The sequence below is a fragment of the Sprattus sprattus genome (assembly GCF_963457725.1).
Source record: "Sprattus sprattus genome assembly, chromosome: 11".
Taxonomy (NCBI): Eukaryota; Metazoa; Chordata; class Actinopteri; order Clupeiformes; family Clupeidae; genus Sprattus; species Sprattus sprattus.
In genome coordinates this window covers 25,684,539-25,704,538 of record NC_137909.1, presented here as the reverse complement: position 1 = coordinate 25,704,538, position 20,000 = coordinate 25,684,539, and the positions used below count along the sequence as shown (strand labels likewise).

Genomic DNA, 20,000 nt, shown 5'->3' with positions numbered 1-20,000 from the left:
TCCATTTGAGTGTGGCTGCCCTCAGCCATTTCCAAAACACTGACTTCATATCAGAAAAATAAAAGTCTGGAACTCAAAGCGCAGACATGGCTGTCAAATGAAGTCAGTGTATTGTGGTAGAGGACAAAGAGGAGAAAAAAAGAGGAAGAGTCACAGACAGAGAGGGTGGAGAGAGAGACAGAAAGAGAGAGGAAGTGCAGAGATCCACTGCAAGGGGAACTTTATTGTCATGGTGACTCAGTTGGCCAAACCCCAGGCCAAAGTCCAGTCACTTATCACTGCACCGCTCCAGGCCATCCAGTATGACCACTGAGGTCTGTCACACACACACACACACACACACACACACACACACACACACACACACACACACACACACACACACACACAGTGTATGAGGTCTTTTGTAAGATATCAGAAGGGGGAGGAGAGTGGGGAGAACGGATTATGGATGTGCATGCATGTGTGTGTGTGTGTGTGTGTGTGTGTGTTGCATGCAAGCGTGTGTGTGTGTGTTCATGCAAGCATGTGTGTGTTGCACGAGTGACCTGCTTCCTGTATGGGCCCAATATATCTTCAACAGAGTGAACAGAGTGAGCAGAGTGAGTTCATGATAGTGTGCATGCATGTCTTTTTACATTTTTGTGCATGCACACGTCCTTGAGAGGCTCATAGAGTGTAGCCTCACCACATCCCCGGTTGTGGGTCTGTGTGTGTGGGTCTGTGTGTGTGGGACTGTGTGTGGGGCTGTGTGTGTGTGTGTGTGTGTGGGACTGTGTGTGTGTGTGGGACTGTGTGTGTGTGTGGGACTGTGTGTGTGTGTGTGTGGGACTGTGTGTGTGTGTGTGTGGGACTGTGTGTGTGTGTGTGTGGGACTGTGTGTGTGTGTGTGTGTGACTGTGTGTGTGTGTGTGTGTGACTGTGTGTGTGTGTTTGTGTGTGTGTGCATTAGAGTTAAGAGGGAGGAACAGAGTGAGTGACTCACATCCAGTATGGGTCCGTTGCAGTAGTGGCAGCGTGGGGAGAAGAGGTTGTGATAGTCCTTCTCGCAGTAGGGCGCCCCGTCGCGCTCAAAGAAGTTCCGGCTGCCAATCTCGTCCTGGCAGTGGGTGCACACAAAGTGCTCTGGGTGCCATGTCCGCCCCATTGCTGTCACCACCTGCCGAGACAGAAAAGAGAGAGAGAGAGAGAGAATGAGCGACTGATGGTAAGAGATGAGAGGAGAGCCGGCGATAAAGAGTTGATTAAAGGAGAGAGTGAGCAAATCCAAGAAAAAAGGACGGGGAAATGTGTATGCAGAGATAGAGAGTGTGTGTGTGTGTGTGTGTGTGTGTGTGTGTGTGTGTGTGTGTGTGTGTGTGTGTGTGTGTGTGTGTGTAAGGGATGGTGGGGGGGGGGAGTAAGAGATTGGATAAGTTAGGAGAGGAGAGCAAGGCAGAGCTTGTGATAAAGAGAAGACCGGAAGGAATCCAAGAAGAAAAAGACAGGGAAATGTGTGCTGAGAGATAGTGGAAGAGAGAGAGACAGAGAGAGAGAGAGAGAGTGAGAGAGAGAGAGAAAGAGAGAGAAGGAGAGAACTGAGCTTTATAGCAGAGGACCTGTGCTGAAAGAAACCCCCAAAGAAAGAGCGGGAAGGAAACAGTGAGGGATGAGAGAAGAAGAAGATGGAGAGAATGAGGAAGAGGAAGAGGAGGAGAGGTTCCCCAAGAGGGTGCAGAGAGGAGATTGGGATGGGGATGTGGTTCAGGAGGCGGAGGCTTATGTTGCCAACTGAATTATGTGTGAACAATGTCAGCTATGCAAGATATGCGCTTCGGTGTGTGAGCCCGCGCCAGGCAATTAAATCATAATCAAATTACCAGCTCTGGAATGGCGTTTTGTTTAACACAAGGAGATTAGGCAAACACGCACAAACATTCATTTAATAAGTCTCTATTACTAACATGCATAAAACATAGACGAAATTGGTGTCTAAATGCATGTGTGTGCTAGTTAGGGAGTGGGGGAGACGCCAGAGTTTGTATATATGACTGTGTTTGTGTGTGTGTGTGTGTGTGTGTGTGTGTGTGTGTGTGTGTGAGTGTGTGTGTGAGTGTGTGTGTGAGTGTGTGTGTGTGGTTACCTGTCCCGCGATGGGCTTCTTGCAGGCTCCACACACACCCTTGGCCACGGTCTGCACGCCCAGGCGGTTGAGATCTGACTGCAGGCTTCCCAGCATGTTGTCCAGCTTGTTGCCCTGTTTGGGAGGGCTGGTTGGGTCTTTTCCCTGGGCCAAAATCTATAGGGGGAGAGAGACACACGTGAGAAAGAACACACACATACAGCCGCGGAAAAAATTAAGAGACCACTTCAAAATTATCAGTTTCTCTGGTTTTACTATTTATTGGTATGTGTTAAAGTAAAATGTACTTTTTAGTTTTATTCTATAACCTACTGGCAACATTCCTACCAAATTTCAAATAAAAATATTGTCATTTAGATCATTTATTTGCAGAAAAATGACAATTGGTCAAAATAGCAAAAATGATGCAGTGTCTTCAGATCTCGAATAATGCAAAGAAAACAAGCTCATATTCATTTTTAAACTACACAATACTAATGCTTACACTTAGGAAGAGTTCAGAAATCAATATTTGGTGGAATAACCTTGATTTAAAATCACAACTTTCATGTGTCTTGGCATGCTCTCCACCAGTCTTTCACATTGCCGTTGGGTGACTTTATGCTACTCCTGGCGCAAGAATTCAAGCAGCTCGGCTTCTTTTCATGGCTTGTGACCATCCATCTTCCTCTTCATCACATTTCAGAGGTTTTTTATGGGATTCAGGTCTCGAAATTGGGCTGGCCATGACAGGGTCCTGATCTGGTGGTACTACATCCACACCTTTACTGGCCTGGCTGTGTGGCATGGAGCATTGCCCTGCTGGAAAAAACACTTCTCAGAGTTGGGGAACATTGTCAGAGCAAAAGGAAGCAAGTTTTTCTTCCGGGACAACGTTGTACTTTGCCTGGCTGAGGTTTGTAAAAGACCATAAGGATTGAAAAAGCAGACTGGAGGTTCTTCTAAGTTCGTCTTCTCTGATGAGTCCGATTTCACAGTAGGTGCAAGACTCTCTGGCTTGTAGGCCTCTCCAGGTCTCCGTCTAACCATCAGACGACCATGTGTTTGGCAAAGCTGAAAATTGGACTCATCAGAGAAGACAAACTAGAAGACCCTCCAGTCCGCTTTTTTCAATCCTTATGGTCTTTTACAAACCTCAGCCAGGCAAAGTACAACGTTGTCCCGGAAGAAAAACTTGCTTCCTTTAGCTCTGACAATGTTCCCCAACTCTGAGAAATGTTTTTTCCAGCAGGGCAATGCTCCATGCCACACAGCCAGGCCAGTAAAGGTGTGGATGGAGTACCACCAGATCAGGACCCTGTCATGGCCAGCCCAATTTCGAGACCTGAATCCCATAAAAAACCTCTGAAATGTGATGAAGAGGAAGATGGATGGTCACAAGCCATGAAAAGAAGCCGAGCTGCTTGAATTCTTGCGCCAGGAGTAGCATAAAGTCACCCAACGGCAATGTGAAAGACTGGTGGAGAGCATGCCAAGACACATGAAAGTTGTGATTTTAAATCAAGGTTATTCCACCAAATATTGATTTCTGAACTCTTCCTAAGTGTAAGCATTAGTATTGTGTAGTTTAAAAATGAATATGAGCTTGTTTTCTTTGCATTATTCGAGATCTGAAGACACTGCATCTTTTTTGCTATTTTGACCAATTGTCATTTTTCTGCAAATAAATGATCTAAATGACAATATTTTTATTTGAAATTTGGTAGGAATGTTGCCAGTAGGTTATAGAACAAAACAAAAATGTACATTTTACTTTAACACATACCAATAAATAGTAAAACCAGAGAAACTGATAATTTTGAAGTGGTCTCTTAATTTTTTCCGCGGCTGTATATGGCTATGTGGTTTGACACAAAAAAAACGCACGCACGCACACACACACACACACAGTCGCGCACACACACACACACACACACACACACACACACACACACACACACACACACAGCCCACTTTTTCTCACACAAATATGAAACACAGATATTCCATCAAAACAAAAACACATTTGCAGGCCCCACCCAACCTTGCACACACACACCCACACAGGCCCAGAGCTATACATCACTCTCTGTTGAAACCGTAACCATGACTATTTCCAAAACTTGACTATTAATGCATCCTTCTGTCCCGGGGCCGAGCGGATGAGATAGCGAAACAACACTCTCATTTTAATGCGGCGAGCCAGGCCCCATGCACCGGCCCCACATGAAAGCAGCCCAATTATTACAACCAGGCAGGGGCAACAGGGAGCCCTTTGTGTTCACAGGGCAAGCCCTCAAATGGGTCTCAAAGGAGCACATAACTGCACTCACCCAAGTCTCTCTCTATGGTGCACACACACACACACACACACACACACACACACACACACACACACACACACACACTCTCACACACACACACACACACACAGGCCTGAGATTCAGCAACTTTCTCCTGCCTAACAGACCTGCTGTCCCCTCAGTCGCACAATCTACAAATCCAAGTGTGTTTTGGGGCTTATGACATGACATGCAGGGTGGCACTTGTACTCTGAATGAACATAATCTAAACATTCCTCATGGCTCTGCAAGACTTCAGATATACTACAAAGCTATAACATGGCTTCTCAGTCTTTGACCATATTATTATTTATGTACATTTGCCCCTACCCAAAACTGTATTTACTATTGGTATTGTTAAAAGCCCGTAGAAGTCTATGCTGTCTCAGTGACCTAGTGATCTGGCTGTTTGTGTGCCTTCTTTTGACTAATTGTACCAATGTCTGTGTCCTTTGTTCCCTTTTCCCTTTACAAGGCTTTTAACTTGATGTGTTCACATGGCAACAAATTTGTAAAGGAATGCAGCGCAGTTCAAAAAAGGCCAGAAAGAGCCTTGATGGACCGGGCATGACTCAACTCTGACGTCACGCAGAAGCAGCCACTATAAATTGGTCCTGAACTCTCTCTCTCTCTCTCTGTTTCTCTCTCGCTCTCTCTCTCTCTCTCTCTCTCGCTCTCCTTCCCTCCCTTTCTCCCTCTCTCCCTCCCTCCCTCCCTCCCTCCCTCCCTCCCTCCCTCTGTGTGTTCCACTTTGAATCTCTCCCTCTCCATCCTTAGTGGGCTTTCAGTCTAGAGGGCAACTGTAATTAATATAACACAGAGAAAGAAGCGTTCATGTCTTTCTTGCCGGGCCTGTTGATCACATCTGAATGCTCGTCTCCTTGAACGTGTTGCTAATTATTCTTAGCTGCGCAACAAGCCTCCCGAGGGGGGAGCCAAGGAATCCCTGGCGTGTGAAACGGAGAACGCTCTGGAACGCCACGGCCGGATCGAGCGTGTCCGACTTCTCCAGCACAGAACCCCCCGCACGGCACATACCCCCCCCCCCCCCTCCCGTTCATCGCTCCCTCGCTCACCCGCAGAACTGCAGAGAATTCTGATGTTTCCATGGAGATGGATTCATTTTAGCACCAAAATCAACCACTAGGGTGGGACTCCAGGTGGATGAGTCAATGGTGGAAAAAAAAGATTTGGGGGAAAGCCTGGCGGGTAGTGAGGGAGCACCCTTGTCTTTGCGCACACAAACACACACACAAACAGACACACACACCCCACATACACAGCCTCCCACACACACACACACACACACACAGCTTTAGCTGTTGGATCCTTATGACCAAGCCACATTCCAGAGAGGGAGAAAATAGCTCCTTCACTGGCAACCATATCCTCTGTTATTTTTACACACACACACACACACACGCACACCCACACACCCACACACACACACATACACACACACACACACGAGAAACAAGCAAGCAAACCTATGAAAAGGATACACATGCGGGAGTGTCACGCAATTGGAGGTTCTCACGCAGAGATTGGTGCTTGAGTTATTCAGCTGATGACCTTTACACTGCTGCAGGCCACTCACCACTGAAGTTCTGACTAACACACACTATTCATGCAGCATGAACTCAAATCTAACAAACACAATCCGTCAGCACACTGAATACACTCGATCTGAACTGACAGGTGAACTCTCTACGACACAATGAGTAATCCATTGCCTATGTGAAAACATTTCAAAACAGTCTGAGCCACTAACATATCTGGAAGAGAGTATCACATATGAACATCAAGTAATAAGTGAACTGTATTTCCCCTCCGCACTGCGTTTCGAAATAAATTATGCTTCAGGAGAAATAAGAGACAAAGGGGACGATTGAGTGGAGACAGTGCAGGAAAACAGAGGGAGAGACGGAGAGCAAAAAACAGGAGGAGGAGACAGAGAGGTTTCCCACATCAAAAAATGTGATTTCTGCTCTGCCACTTCTCCTCTCAGGCCAAGAGAAGCCGTGTGAGAGAAAGTGAACATCTGTGTGTGTGTGTGTGTGTGTGTGTGTGTGTGTGTGAGAGAGAGAGTTTCTCTCAGAACTCCACCCAGGGTTTGCCTCGAGCCAGCACAGTCTGCTGGTCCGACTCAACAGCCCTTCTGCTTCCACCTAACGAGCACACGCAGCCACACGTGAAACCCGTCTTCCCCTGGATCACTCACGATCGCCTCATACACACACACATACACACACACACGCAGCCACACGTGAAACTCCTCTTCCCCTGGATCACTCACGATCGCCTCATACACACACACACACACACACACACACACACACACACACACACACACACACACACACACACACACACACACACACACGCAGCCACACGTGAAACCCCTCTTCCCCTGGATCACTCGACATACCCATCTAGCCATGTGATGAAGTCTGGGTGATCGAGCACCCCATAACCCTGACCCCACAGCCTTGACCCCTCTAGGCCTGAGGCCTCTGGTTGGCTCAGATGTTGGGGGGGGGGGGGGGATCAGAGGGTGAGGAGACAGAGTGAAAGTAGAGGAGAGATAAATAGAACGAGTGAGCAGGGGGAGGAAGACAGAAAGAGAGAGAGAGAGAGCAAGAGAGTTTGTGAGAGAAGTCCATGTCCTTCTCTTGAAGCAGGCAGTCTTTGGCGCCAACAGGCAGCATCATAAAAAGGTGAGCTGTAGCTCCTCTGCCAGCTTAAGATAAGGTTCAGTCAGATCCCTCCGATCAAGCAGCAACACTAGCAGCTGATACCAGACATACCAACACAAGGCACCAGCCCCGACTCAATCTGCACCTGCTCTCAAACCATAACAGGACAGAAGAGACAAAGATAGACAATGACTTAACAGCAGAGGACAGAGGTGAGGGACAGACAAAGAGAGAGGATGGACAGAAAAAGACCCAAACACAGAAGAGAAAAAAAAGTATGAGAAAGCACAATGGTCCATGCCTGGTTTATGGGCAGGAAGAGAGGGTCGAACTCAGTCTGGCAGCCCACCGACACAAAGACCTTAGGAGGCGGGGGTGTGGGTTCACGTGGAGGGGGGGTGGGAACTTTGGGAGGGGGGGTCGGTTCTCTGGGTGGTGGCGTGGGGTCTTTGGGAGGGGGGGTCGGTTCCCTGGGTGGTGGCGTGGGGTCTTTGGGAGGGGGTGTTGGTTCACGTGGTGGGGGGGTGGGAACTTTGGGAGGGGGCGTTGGTTCTCGAGGTGGAGGGGTAGGTTCCTTCGGTGGGGGTGTTGGTACTTTTGGCGGGGGCGTTGGTTCTCGAGGTGGAGGGGTAGGTTCCTTGGGTGGGGGAGTGGGTGCTTTTGGGGGCTCGGGAGGGGGTGGTGGGGGTGGGGGTGGAGTCTGTTTAACAGGCTTCGGGGGTTCCACAGGCGGGGGGCGAGGAGGGGGGAGGACCTTTCTCTGAGGGACTGGGGATGTAGGGGGAATGATGATCTGCAGAGAAGAACGCAGGAGAATAAGGAATAGAACAAATCAACAGGTTTGAGGGATAAAAGGCAGAAAGTAAGAAAGCAAGTAAGAGAAAAAACTCGACTCACTACAGTAAGTTATGGGCCACAAGTTTGATGGCCAGAAAGCCTATTTATGACAAATGCAGTCAACCTCATTTCAGACCAGTGGTGCTTTTATATTTATCCTGCACTGCTTGTATGAGAGGGGATGTGCTTTTGAAACAAGCTATGCAAGACAGGCAACAAAGATCATCGCTTATAATTTGTCTACTTTAGTATGTGTCGCGAGTGCTTCCAGCCTGTCTTGCGACACTTGTAGCTGCACAGTACCAGATTTGACTATTTCACCTTGTTATGCGTGAAAGCAGTAGAAGACCTCTTCATATAAATGTGATCGCAACTAAACTTACTGCAGAGAAGGCTACACCCAATGTGGACAAGTTTGAGATGTTGGATTGGTTTTAAAAATTCCAACACATTTAGAACAATTCCTTCAGTGTTGTTTCCTAATGAACCTAGCTCTGCAAGACTGTCCGTGGGCCATAAGCATGATTACTGTGTAAATAAATTGCAGGAAAATTCCAGTCTGTTTATACTGCAACACTACTAATCTAAAATGAGGCAGTTTTTAAATGGTTACAATCCTTTTACTGTTTATTATACATATTTTTGACAATAGTCCTCAGCTGCAGCCCATTACGTAATACAGTGATTACTTCCTGCAAGCTGCCGACTGTGCTACCTTATCCACGGCCGCGTTTCCCTGCTCGCGCGTGCGCTGTGGATTTGACATGACAATCACTCCCTCAGTCATCCAATCATCAGGCTGCTTGCGGCGCCGTGGCTCCGGGCGTACGATCCCAAGCTTGCCCTGCAGTTCCTCGATGAGGCGGTCCTGGGAATTGCTCTTGTGGAAGATGGAGGTTCCCGTCTTTCGGCGAATCAAACCCTCGCGGAACATGGGGTGCACGTTGGTGGTCTCCTTGGTGCGTCTGATCACGGACTTGAGCTGCAGGTTTGTTGTGGTTTTTCAGTGAGCAGTTCGATTACGAAGTAATTGGCTGCAATCCACTCCACCTCACTCAAAAAGCCATCCAAGTTCATTTCTGGAACCGTCCAATGCCATGCCATTTTACTGCAATGCCAAAAATGCCCTCTATTTCTTGCCCAAGATGCCGTGCTATTCCAAAGTTCCGTGGGGCCACGACTCTGGAGCCCCACACTGATGTAGGCATGACAACGCAGGTGCTCACACACACAGCATCCAGATTCATTCCAAAACATGTGACACTGAAATCATTAAAATTTGGCCTCACCTACTCCAAAGCAAAGCCATTTCTTTGTGCACGCTTCAAAGGCTCAGTGGACACTACAGTTAAGCTTTGTTGTACTGTTGACATGCATGGAACACACCAAGCATCCTCCAAATACGGCACAATTCAGGACATGCAAGGTGAGGAGCCAGCTGTGGATAGTCCGATTCAGATAGACCTGCGTCACCTGAAGGTTTCCTTTATGCTTCATTTGCTTGAGGGCAAACTTTTTAAAAACAACCCACAGGTTATAAAATGATGGCATGCAGAATATTTAGAACCTAAGGGCCTCTGCGAACTTCTTAGTACAACAGACGTAAAGCTCTACAAGCCCAGCCTTGACTTGACAGCTATGTCACAGGAGCAAGCTGAGGCATGCACTTCCACTGAGCCGAGCACACACCTTTCAACTCCAAAGCCATGGCTCCGAGCAACTTTGAGATAATAACACAGATAAGGTCCCCACAGCACACAGTCATACTCCCATGCAGCAGATTGGATCTGCAGCAATCTTTTCCTAAGACGCATATGCTGTAGATTCCGAGAATTTAAGGAACAGTAGTAATGCTCTTCTCGTTAAAAACAAAACAGAGCCAATCGTGAAATAGAACTTTGCTTTTGAGAGCTGGATGAACGGAAGATGGGTCAATGGGTCTAAGTAAAAGGCGTTTGTGCCATTTAAACAAGTGTTAATTAACTTCTCTGCATGAGTGCTATGTGTCGCTGTGGCATATTTAACCTATTAGTGTGCGACACCATCTGAGCTGGAGAAAGCATGGAGGCAGATTGAGTGTATCACAGCAGGGCTTTGGCCTGACTGGTGAACTAATATAAGAGGGGATTTAAACAGCATATGGTGCTCTGCAGGCCAGCCTGTTCTGATGCCAAATTATTTTGGAAGGGCAGGGGCAGATGGCACAGTCTGTGTCAGGAAAGCCTCGTACTTGACCAGAGGTAGAAAGACGCTCCACGGCTGACGGCTGAGAGAGCGGAAGGTCCATAGTACCATCCGGAGTCCCGGTGCCAGAACTTGGGGTCGTGCATTCATCCATCCAGCTTCCCTCAGTGGCAGGTGTTACGCTTTCTTCTCTAGGTGAACCATGTCCATCTTCAAACCACCTTCTATAGTCCTCCACAGTGCCTAATGCCCCTTCGTCAACCTGTCGTGGACTTATTGATCCCTCTTTTGGTTCGCGAGTCACAGTTTTCATTGGCCAGGTTCTCTCAGGCTGTGCCAGACTGGATGCCAAAAGTTGGTCTAGAACTTCCTCCAGTAAGGGTTCTGAACAGGTTATGCCCAGCTCTTCAGAGGTACCACCAAGTTGGACTATTTTTTTCGGCAAGGGTGGAGAGAGACTCTTGGCTCCCATAATAGGGCTGGACCATTTGAGGGTATTGACTGGGGAACTGGGGAATTTAGCAACCTGAACAGGACTTGGGCTCTTGGGAATGGCACCTGGACTGGAGCTCTTAGCAGCAGAATAGGGAGTAGGGCTCGTTGCAAGCGAAGGTGGAGTGGGGCTCTTTGCTACCAGAACCGGGCTTGGAACAGGACTTTGCAAAACTGGGCTTGAGCTCTTAGTAATGGACACTGGACTTGGTGTCTTGGGGTCAACTACAGGACTAGAGGTCTTGGGGACTGTAACTGGACTAGACGTTGAAGGAATAGTAAGTGGACTAGCGTTTTGAGGAACTGTAATTGCACTAAATGTCTTCGGGATAGCAAGTGGACTGGCAGTCCGAGGAACTGTAATTGGGCTATACGTCTTCCGGATAGCAAGTGGACTGGATGTCTTAGGTACTGTAATTGGGCTATACGTCTTCCGGTTAGCAAGTGGACTGGATGTCTTAGGTACTGTTATTGGACTATACGTCTTCCGAAAAGCAAGTGGACTGGATGACTTAGGTACTGTAAATGGACTAGATGTCCTGGGTACTGTGACAGGACTAGAGGTGTTTGACACCACAACTGGACTAAATGTCTTAGGGATCATAAGTGGACCAGGGCTTTTTGTGGCAACGGAGTCCAGTGGACTAGGGGTCTTGGTAGCAGTAGTGGTCAGGGGCGGCTCAGATGATAGCCCTGCAGTACTGATCAAAACCACTAGGGACTCAGTCTGGGTGCTGAACATTGAGAGGGAACCAGAGTCAGAGTCCCCGGCGTCCAGGGTAGTGAGCAGTGTGCGGGACTGGGTAAACTGGACGGACTGAGAGGAGGCCTTGGCTGACCCTGGGGCCAAACTACTCCCAGAACCGGCCTCCTCATCAATGTGAAGTTCCAGGGATTCCACAGGTGTGGAGGGAGGGGATGGTTCAGGAGAGGGGTGGTAAGGCAGGGAGAGACCCAGGTCAACAGAGGTATCGGGAGCAGGCGGGTTTGCAGGGGGATCAAGGGTTGGAGGGGATAAAGGTTCCATATTCACAGACCAGAGAGAACCAGACTGGAGCAGACGCAAGACAACAGAGGGAAGAACAGAAAACAGGTGGAAAAGATTAGAGGGGTTAGAGCTGGTTAGAAACAGGAAAGATGGGTTAACAAAAGAAAAACAATGTAGAAATCAAGAAGGGAAAAAATGAAACTGCTCAGCAATATGAACAAAATTGTATAGAGCAGAGTGTATAGGTGGAAATGTGTAGGACAGCAGGGTATGGTGGGTTCAAATGCACAAATCCATTTTGTTAGAACGTCACGTCCAAAAACTCTCAGGTTTCCTGAAACACTGCACTACACACACTTGTCTGTTTCAATCTGTTACCAACATACTCCACATTCTCACTAAAAATAGCCTTTTAGTGGATGTGGAGAGTAAGCCAGGCTTTCCTCTGGTGATGATTATCACTACATTCAGACTGTAAATCACAAACAAAAAGGGCCATTACCCCCTGGATCCGAGACATTAAGACATCTGCGATCTGAGCGACAGACCCCCCGGAGTGATGAGGCTGTTTCTGGATCACTGAGCATCAACCAGCGGGAAATCAATATCAGCCATGAAGGGAGGGGTGGGGGTGGTGGGTGGCCCTGGGTAGAACATGAGCTACAAACTTTTCCAAACCTCCACTCCCCCGCCAAAACCAAAAACAACCCGATACTCGTAGTGTAGGGTCTGACCAACGGTTGAACCCACACCTGCAACCCCCCTGTAACAGCAGCCCAAGGGGCAGGGCCATACATCAAAGCACGTTTCAAATGGTACACTGACCTCAGAGACACAGGCATGCTCAGGGAGTCTGAGAACCGATCATTTGTCAAGAGTAGTCATTCTCTGATGCAACTCCCTCAATGGATCTCAAACCATACTTTTCAAAAGGTCATCTGGCTTGTCATCTAACTGACCCAGTGATTCAGGCACTGCATGGCAATACAGTACAGGATGTGACTATCTCTACACAAGAACTCAAGACCGTTTAATGTCCCTTCCGTCAACGTTGATCCTCCAAAACAACTATCAATCTTTCTTTCACTCTCTGTAATCATGCGTTCATCTCCCTCTCTGTCGGACCATCACTCTCTTGACTTACATTGCTTTGGACTTTGAAGTCGGAGAGGGAGGCCATGAGCTCATCAAGCTCTCGTGTAGCGGAGGAGGCGGAGATTCGGGCCTGCTGCTGGGAGGGCGTTTCCTCCAGGTCATCACTCAAGTCTGCGGTGGCCACGGTGGGGGCGGGGCTGAAAAAGGGAAGCGTAAATAAACATAAACCTCAGGCAAGCGGGGTAAACAAAAACAGGAAACTGATGAGTCATCACATCTTTAAGGAAAACATACATGTCTTAAAACAGAAATACATCTACAGAGAAGACCATTAGAGAAAAATCTGCACGGAACTTCTACAGGTTATGATGCATAATTAAAATGTAGGATTTTTCTGCTGCCCAATTGATTAACACCCACAAGCAGAATCTCTGAGGACAAATGTTCATACCAAGGAGAATAAATAACTCTGTTAAGAATGGGAGCATGTGTAGGACTATGGGTCCTAAGTCATGTGGTACATGATTCTGTGTGGTACAAAGGAAGGTGCATGTGGATTGCACATTATGGGATGTAGTACAGTACAGTAGTATATCTATGCCTTACGCTGGGGTTGGCACTGAGCTCTCCAGCTGGTCCAGTAGGCTCTCCACACTGGGCCGCACGTCCTCGATGCCTCGGCCTGCAGCACTGCGCTTGGGCTTCTCCAGAGTGGGAGGGGGGGCTTTGCCTGGGGGGCTGATGCCATTCTGAGTGGTGCTGCTGCTAGATGGGATGGGAGGGGGCGCTTCTTCTGTGAGGAAAGGAGGGTGGTGAAATGTAAGACTCAGTTTTGCACAGCAGAGCTGTGATTTATGAAGTGACTTAAAGGGATATTCTGAGTTTCTAAATCCTAATCTGTCTCAGTTTACAGCATACAGCTGACTTAGTTTTTAAGAAGAGAAATGTAGCTACAAAAACTCTGATAGTGGAAGCTGGTCTGGAATACATATATAAAACATTCTTAGTTAATAAACTCTCTTTCAAATTCACTTCATTTTTTAAACTCAACAGTCATATGTTAAACGCAATTCATCACTCTCATACAATTTGTTGAAAAAAATCCACCAAACACAATTGCACTGCCGTAGATTTGGCATCAATTCCATTACCAGTATAATTCAACCTATTCTGCAAATCCCTCCAAGCCAAAACAACCCCATCCTTGGCCAACCCCTGCTGTGCCCAGGCAGGCTTACCCTCGACGGGGAAGGAGGGCGTGCTGTGCTGCACAGCGTTGAGCTCCAGGAGCAGCCGGTCGAGTTCCGACAGGTTACTGCCCAGAGACGAGCTCATGCCTGCAGCTGCAGAGTCAGTAGTCTTCTGCTTGTTGGGGAAACTAGAGGGAAAAATACAAGAGAAGGCAAAAAAGACGTTTTATTATTTCGTATGAATGTGAATGAATGTTGGTGGTGGTCGGAGGGGCCGTAGGCGCTGATTGGCAGCCACGCTTCTGTCAGTCTGCCCCAGGGCAGCTGTGACTACTGATGTAGCTTACCACCACCGGTATGACTGTATGAATGACTACTAGACACTTGACTCTTTAAAGCGACTATGAGTACTTAAAGAAGCGCTATATAAGATTGAAAATTATTGATTGATGGTTATATTGCATACAGCATAAGGGACTGAAAGACAAGAAAGGAAAGAGCTTGGGGTGTTTTACTCTAATAGTCCTGTAGGCTTCCAGGTGAGCCTCTCAGTGTTGATACTGCAAGAGCATACCTGTAGACGTGGTCCTCCTCGCCGTGAGACAGAGGGGGGCTGCCGCCGTCTATGGACCAGTCACTTTTCGGGGCCGACCCAAAGGACTGATTTAAACAGAACACACGCAGACACAACACTGGTCATTTTACATTTACATTTAGTCATTTAGCAGACGCTTTTATCCAAAGCAACTTCGAGGATGCATATATGTATATACTATACAGTGTATTTTACATTTACACTGATGGTGTGCACTGTACCACTGTCACCCCTACATGAGCAGATATAGTCAGGCTAATCAATGCCCACACGGACATGGAACTCGATACAGCTATGAGGTCACCTGTGTGAAAACTGATTCCTGAAACGCACTGTGTATGTCATAATAACTGTACATCTATCCATGTTGTCCATATGCAGAGCTTAATGTGTATAATGTGTACACATTTGGAAAACAGATGTTTATAAACAAGTGTGCAGAATTCCCGAAAACAGATTCCGAGGTCATGGCAAAAATACGTTTTCCATGTTTGTGTACCTGTTTGTATGTGCCATGTGGATGGGATGGGCTATTCTCTGAGTGTGTGTGTACTTTGTTGTGTTTGTTGTTAAACTCACCTGTGTGGAGGAGCGATGGGAGTCAGGGGGGTCGAGCACGGAGCCGTTGTTGAGCGCCTCGGCGGAAGGATGCGGAGGCACCGGAGGCGTGGGCGAGACCTCGGAGTAGGCGCTTCCTCCCGTGGGGAAGGAGTAGGGCGTCTCGTCAGGCAGGAACACTGGCCGCTTTGAAATGTGGGAGGTGGTGGACTCCAGGTCCGCTAACAGAGCGTCTGTGAACGGCGAAGGAGAGAGGAAGAGACACATCAAAACCAGTACCATATGCAAAGACAGATAGGCAGATGCACAGTCGAATCTTCATTAGAAGACACACACAGGTAAATCAAGTCGACTTCAGTAAACCTGCGAGCTTCCACCGTTAGCCCTCAAACACTGACAGGAGGCTAGACTTTGTACTCCTTACAAGCGCATACACACACACACACACACTCACAATCAGTGCAGATCAGGCAAAAGGGTTTGACAGCAGTAGAAACACTGAGAAGGAACGCTTGTTTTTCTGAACATCCACCAAGTCCCATTAAGCCTCTCCTTATGGCCTTGTGATTTTGCCTGTATATCAATGTGAATATGGCTAACTCTGTGTGCAATGACTTCCTGAGGGGAGAATGCCAAAGGAGACACTAACTCAGAGGCACACACACACACACACACACACACACACACACACACACACACACACACACACACAAACGAGTCACACTAACTCAGAGGCATGACAGGACTGTGAGTCATGAGCGGGTGGTGAAACATGAAAACCTCCCAGAAGCCACTGGGGCCTGAGTTTATCTCCATCTGTGGGGTGAGGTGGTTGAAGAGGAGATGATCATCTCATGTCTGAGGAAGTGGCTCTAAAGAACACACACGCACGCACAAGCACACGCACACACACACACACACACACACACCAGACTCACAGCTCCCTCTTAAGCAGGTGCTGACAGAAGCCAGACTTGTACACAACTGTCAAGCACTAAAGCTTGCGCACACACACACACTCACACACACACACAGACGCACCTCATATGTATTCAAATTCCACTGTTTGTCACATTGCAGAGTTAACTCAGCACAGTGACTTCAAAAGAGTAAACTTTTTAGCAGTGAGTCTAATGGAGTCCAAACGATCCAAAACACGTCATCACCGCACCTTTTATTTACTTGGCTGTAAGCGCAACAGGTGGGTGTGTGAGTGTGTGTGTGTGTGTGTGTGTGTGTGTGTGTATTTATGAGTCACTCAGTGTTTCCCAATCCACATTTTCCTTTGCCTAAGGCTATGCACATTGCAAAAGCACACAGAATTTCAACGAACTAGTATGGCAGCAAAGAAACCTTACGGAAAAGTTTCCCTTCTTCATGTTCCAATCAAATGTCTGATCGATCTTTACGACTACAAAGGGTTCAGAAATAGGCATCAGTAAGATCTGCCACTCTGCAACACCATACACACGTCATATACAGGCCTAGCCCCCTCAAGCAAAGCACAAATTGCAGTTAACACACACTACTGATCTATGAAACACTCACACACAGCCTTTCGCAATAGATCATCCTGATCGGAAACCATTCATTAGAATTGATAGGTGAGGACAGGAGAGACAGGCACAGGGGGAGAAAAACAAATGATCACAACCTTCCAGTTCTCGTAAACACACTACAGAAGCAGTCCGGTTTGACGCTTTGCAGTACCCAGTAGGCTAACGTATGAGAAGACAGTTCAGAAACACTGGACAGACCAAATAAAGCATAAACAACACTTACCAGGGCTCAGAAGCAACAGGTAGAAAAATAACAAAGCGGTAGATCTCTCTCCACACTAACGCATTCACCCTTGCTATGAAGAGGAAGCGAGAAGATTGAAAAGGTAAGAGAGAAGGAAAGAGAGAGAGAGAGAGAGAGGGGGAGGAAGCCCAGCTCAGACTGGCAGACGGGCACCTCCACTCTAAGCTGCTCCTATCACCCCGTGGTAAGGAGAGCCGGTACAGAAGAGGGGGGGCTGGGGGTTGTTTTCGAGCAGGGGGTAAGTTTACGCCCCACACTAAAGCCCTGTCTGGTCCCCTAGCTGAGTGGTCTAAAGATGGCAGCAGGTTAAGGGGGTGGGGGCGGTCGGGGATAGATAGATAGTCAGAGAGAGAGAGAGAGAAATGGAGGAAGACAGTTAAGAGATTGTCTGATAGTAGGTATCTGAGAGTACTTACGAACTTGGGCGTGTGTGCACTGAAAAGCCTCCAATTCCAAATAAAGTGTGTGAGTGAGAAGGCAGCCAAGAAGAAACCGAAAGGTTGTGAAAGAAGCCGGAGGTGGAGAGAGACAAGCAAAAAAACACACACACACACACACACACACACACACACACACACACACACACACACACACACACTCAGCCCTTATCACAGGACTGTGCCCACTAAGGGCGTGTCAGAGCTCAGAAACTCTGCAAGCCTATTAACTCAACCCTGATCTTGCTCATTAAACTTCTCTGTCTGATCCTTACACTCCTCCATTCAATCAATCTCTCCATCCTTATACTCCTCTTCTAGCGGAGTTATATATCCTTACGTCTGACAAACAACCGTACTCTCATATATGCGAGCAGTGTATCCTTATATTCTTCCACTTTATTTCTCGTTCTTGCACTCCTTCATCTGATCTCTCTGCCCAATCCATCCATCCATCCTTACTCTCCTATATCTTGTTTTCCCCTAAGCTCTTTAATCTGTGGTGTTTTTTTTTTTTTTTTACTTTACTTTTTTTTTTCCTAACCCTCACTCTTCATCATGATGTTATCTTGATATTTCTCTGATCCACTATTTGATCGGATTGATCTGTTCGGGTCAGTAGTTGCCCTCAGGCTCTCCACCCAGTGCTACTCTGTGGTCGTTCGTATGAGTGGGCGAGCTGAGAGAGGGGAGAGCCCTACCTCCTGTTGGCACGGAGACGTCTTGAGTGTCCGCTGCTGGCACAGGTCCTTCTGGGTCGCGCGGTTCTGGCGTTGCTGGCCTTTCCAAGACTGATTCTGGCACAGAATTGCTCTCTGCTACTGAAGAGGATCCCGCTGGGTCCAAATCCTCCTCTGGGTCTGAAACTGGTACTGATTCTCCAGCCCGTTGGCTCAGATTAGGTTTTGAAAGTCTGATTGAAGCTTCCTCCGGTTCCACTTCATAAATGGTCTCCCTTTTGGACTCAAGCAATACCTCGTTCCCCACACATTCCACCTCATACACCGTGTCTTGCTCCGGTTCCCTGCACTGGTCCAGGTCTGGGGCGGACGCCTGTTCGAGAACGGCATCCAGCATGTTCATTCCCTCCAGGACCGACTCGGTCATGGACATCCTGCTGGGGTCTAGTTCTGGTTCTGGTGTTCCACGAGCATCAGAATCTGACGGAATCTCCTCTTCCATCGTGTCTCGAAAAGTTCCAGAATTCCGTTACCGTGAAGAGACAGCCGCTAGCGCTCCGTTCAGCTGGAGGGTCAGACTTGTACTGGGAAGCAGCGTGAGGTAGTGGACTGTGCTGCCGGAGCAGAGGAAAAAGGGGGTCCTTCCCATTCCGGAGCGGAGCGACTCAAACATTCCAGAGGGCTTGATTATGTATACAGCCTCGGTGTTTGTTCTGCAGTCGGCCCAGATAACGGTGTTCCCCTGGGGGATACGCTAGCCCTTGCGTCCAGAGGAAACACTCGGCCCTCATGCCATTGCTGTAGCGTTCTCTCTTTGGCCAGAAGAAGGGAAGGTGGGGGGGCGGGGGGGGTATGTGTACACAGGCTGCGAGCCATAAAGCAAAGCCAAAAAAGGGCCATATATGAGCATGACAGACACGTCGCCATGGCAATTTGGGAGACTGGGACTCCTGATCGATGAGGAAACGCTACGATTCAGGAAACGTTCCTAATTTACTTCAGACGAAAATAGAAATCCTTGAGATTTTTTTTGTTTTGGCGTAGTCAAAACAGAATGGGGCTGCATTCGTGCAGGAGGGTAGCCAGCTCGCAGGCTTGGCGCTCATTCTCCTGACAGGACACAAGGTAAATTCACAGGATGGAGTTTTACCATGTAAGGAAGGGCTTGGTTGACGTGCTGATGTTGTGATTCACTAAAGCATAAACAGTTTAAGTGACAAGTTAGGGGGACAACAGCGGTCGTTGAGTTCAAGGCTTGGCAGCAGCTTCTTTTAGGTTTTTAATGAGTGTGCTTAGAGAGACTCTGGTGGCTGGAGCTGTGTGAAGAGTCACACTGTGTGACGCAGGTATAAAAATGCTGAGGTTGGCTTACGGGAACGGTCCTTACGGCTTTTGGAAGGGCACACCTGGAACATTTTGGATGGAGCAAAACTCTCTCAAGGTTGGGCACAGGGCGCTGTGCATGCACAGAGCAAGTGTGCGACCCTTAATGAACAAACTTTACGGCAGCTGACACATTCGGTCATATCACCGCTCAATCCTGCTCGGAGGGGCCAACAGCAGAGCACGAACCAGCCCCCCTTCTGCCATCTGTTCCTCTCAATGAGCGTGACTCATCTCGGCACACCGGACACGACTTAAATCTGTTCGCTTAGTGCAAGGGGACCTCTCTAAGGTGCATTGTGTCTCAATTGGCATTATGATGGGCTAACTTGGTCATGGCAAGAGCTAGAGGATTTGAGATGTGGCTGAGGTTTAAGCTCTTAAAAAAAACAACATTATGCTTCGTCACAAGTCTGTACAACACACCTGAATGCACTGCTGTCAGGTATTTGGCAGAGACCAATTGCCTGTGTGTGTCTGCGTGTGTGCGTGTGTGCGTGTGTGCGTGTGTGTGTGTGTGTGTGTGTGTGTGTGTGTGTGTGTCTGCGTGTTGAGCAAGTTGGGGCCTCCTCTGGAATTTTGTGCGGCCCAAAGGTATAACCAATACCATCACCTTTGT

The 20,000-nt window shown here is 48.0% G+C and overlaps 1 protein-coding gene across 1 annotated transcript in view; it reads right to left on the bottom strand.

The window, feature by feature from the left end:
* The window catches only part of pxna (paxillin a), a 52,150-nt gene that overhangs the window by 7,014 nt on the left and 25,136 nt on the right, over positions 1–20,000 (bottom strand). The window contains exons 2-11 of the mRNA XM_080847900.1: positions 15,100–15,311; positions 14,500–14,585; positions 13,974–14,113; positions 13,342–13,528; positions 12,785–12,932; positions 10,207–11,703; positions 8,692–8,958; positions 7,441–7,932; positions 2,123–2,278; positions 986–1,159 (exon numbers count right to left, since the gene is read on the bottom strand). Coding sequence (XP_080704026.1) covers positions 986–1,159; positions 2,123–2,278; positions 7,441–7,932; positions 8,692–8,958; positions 10,207–11,703; positions 12,785–12,932; positions 13,342–13,528; positions 13,974–14,113; positions 14,500–14,585; positions 15,100–15,311 — 3,359 coding nt within the window. The remainder of the gene's footprint in view (positions 1–985; positions 1,160–2,122; positions 2,279–7,440; positions 7,933–8,691; positions 8,959–10,206; positions 11,704–12,784; positions 12,933–13,341; positions 13,529–13,973; positions 14,114–14,499; positions 14,586–15,099; positions 15,312–20,000) is intronic.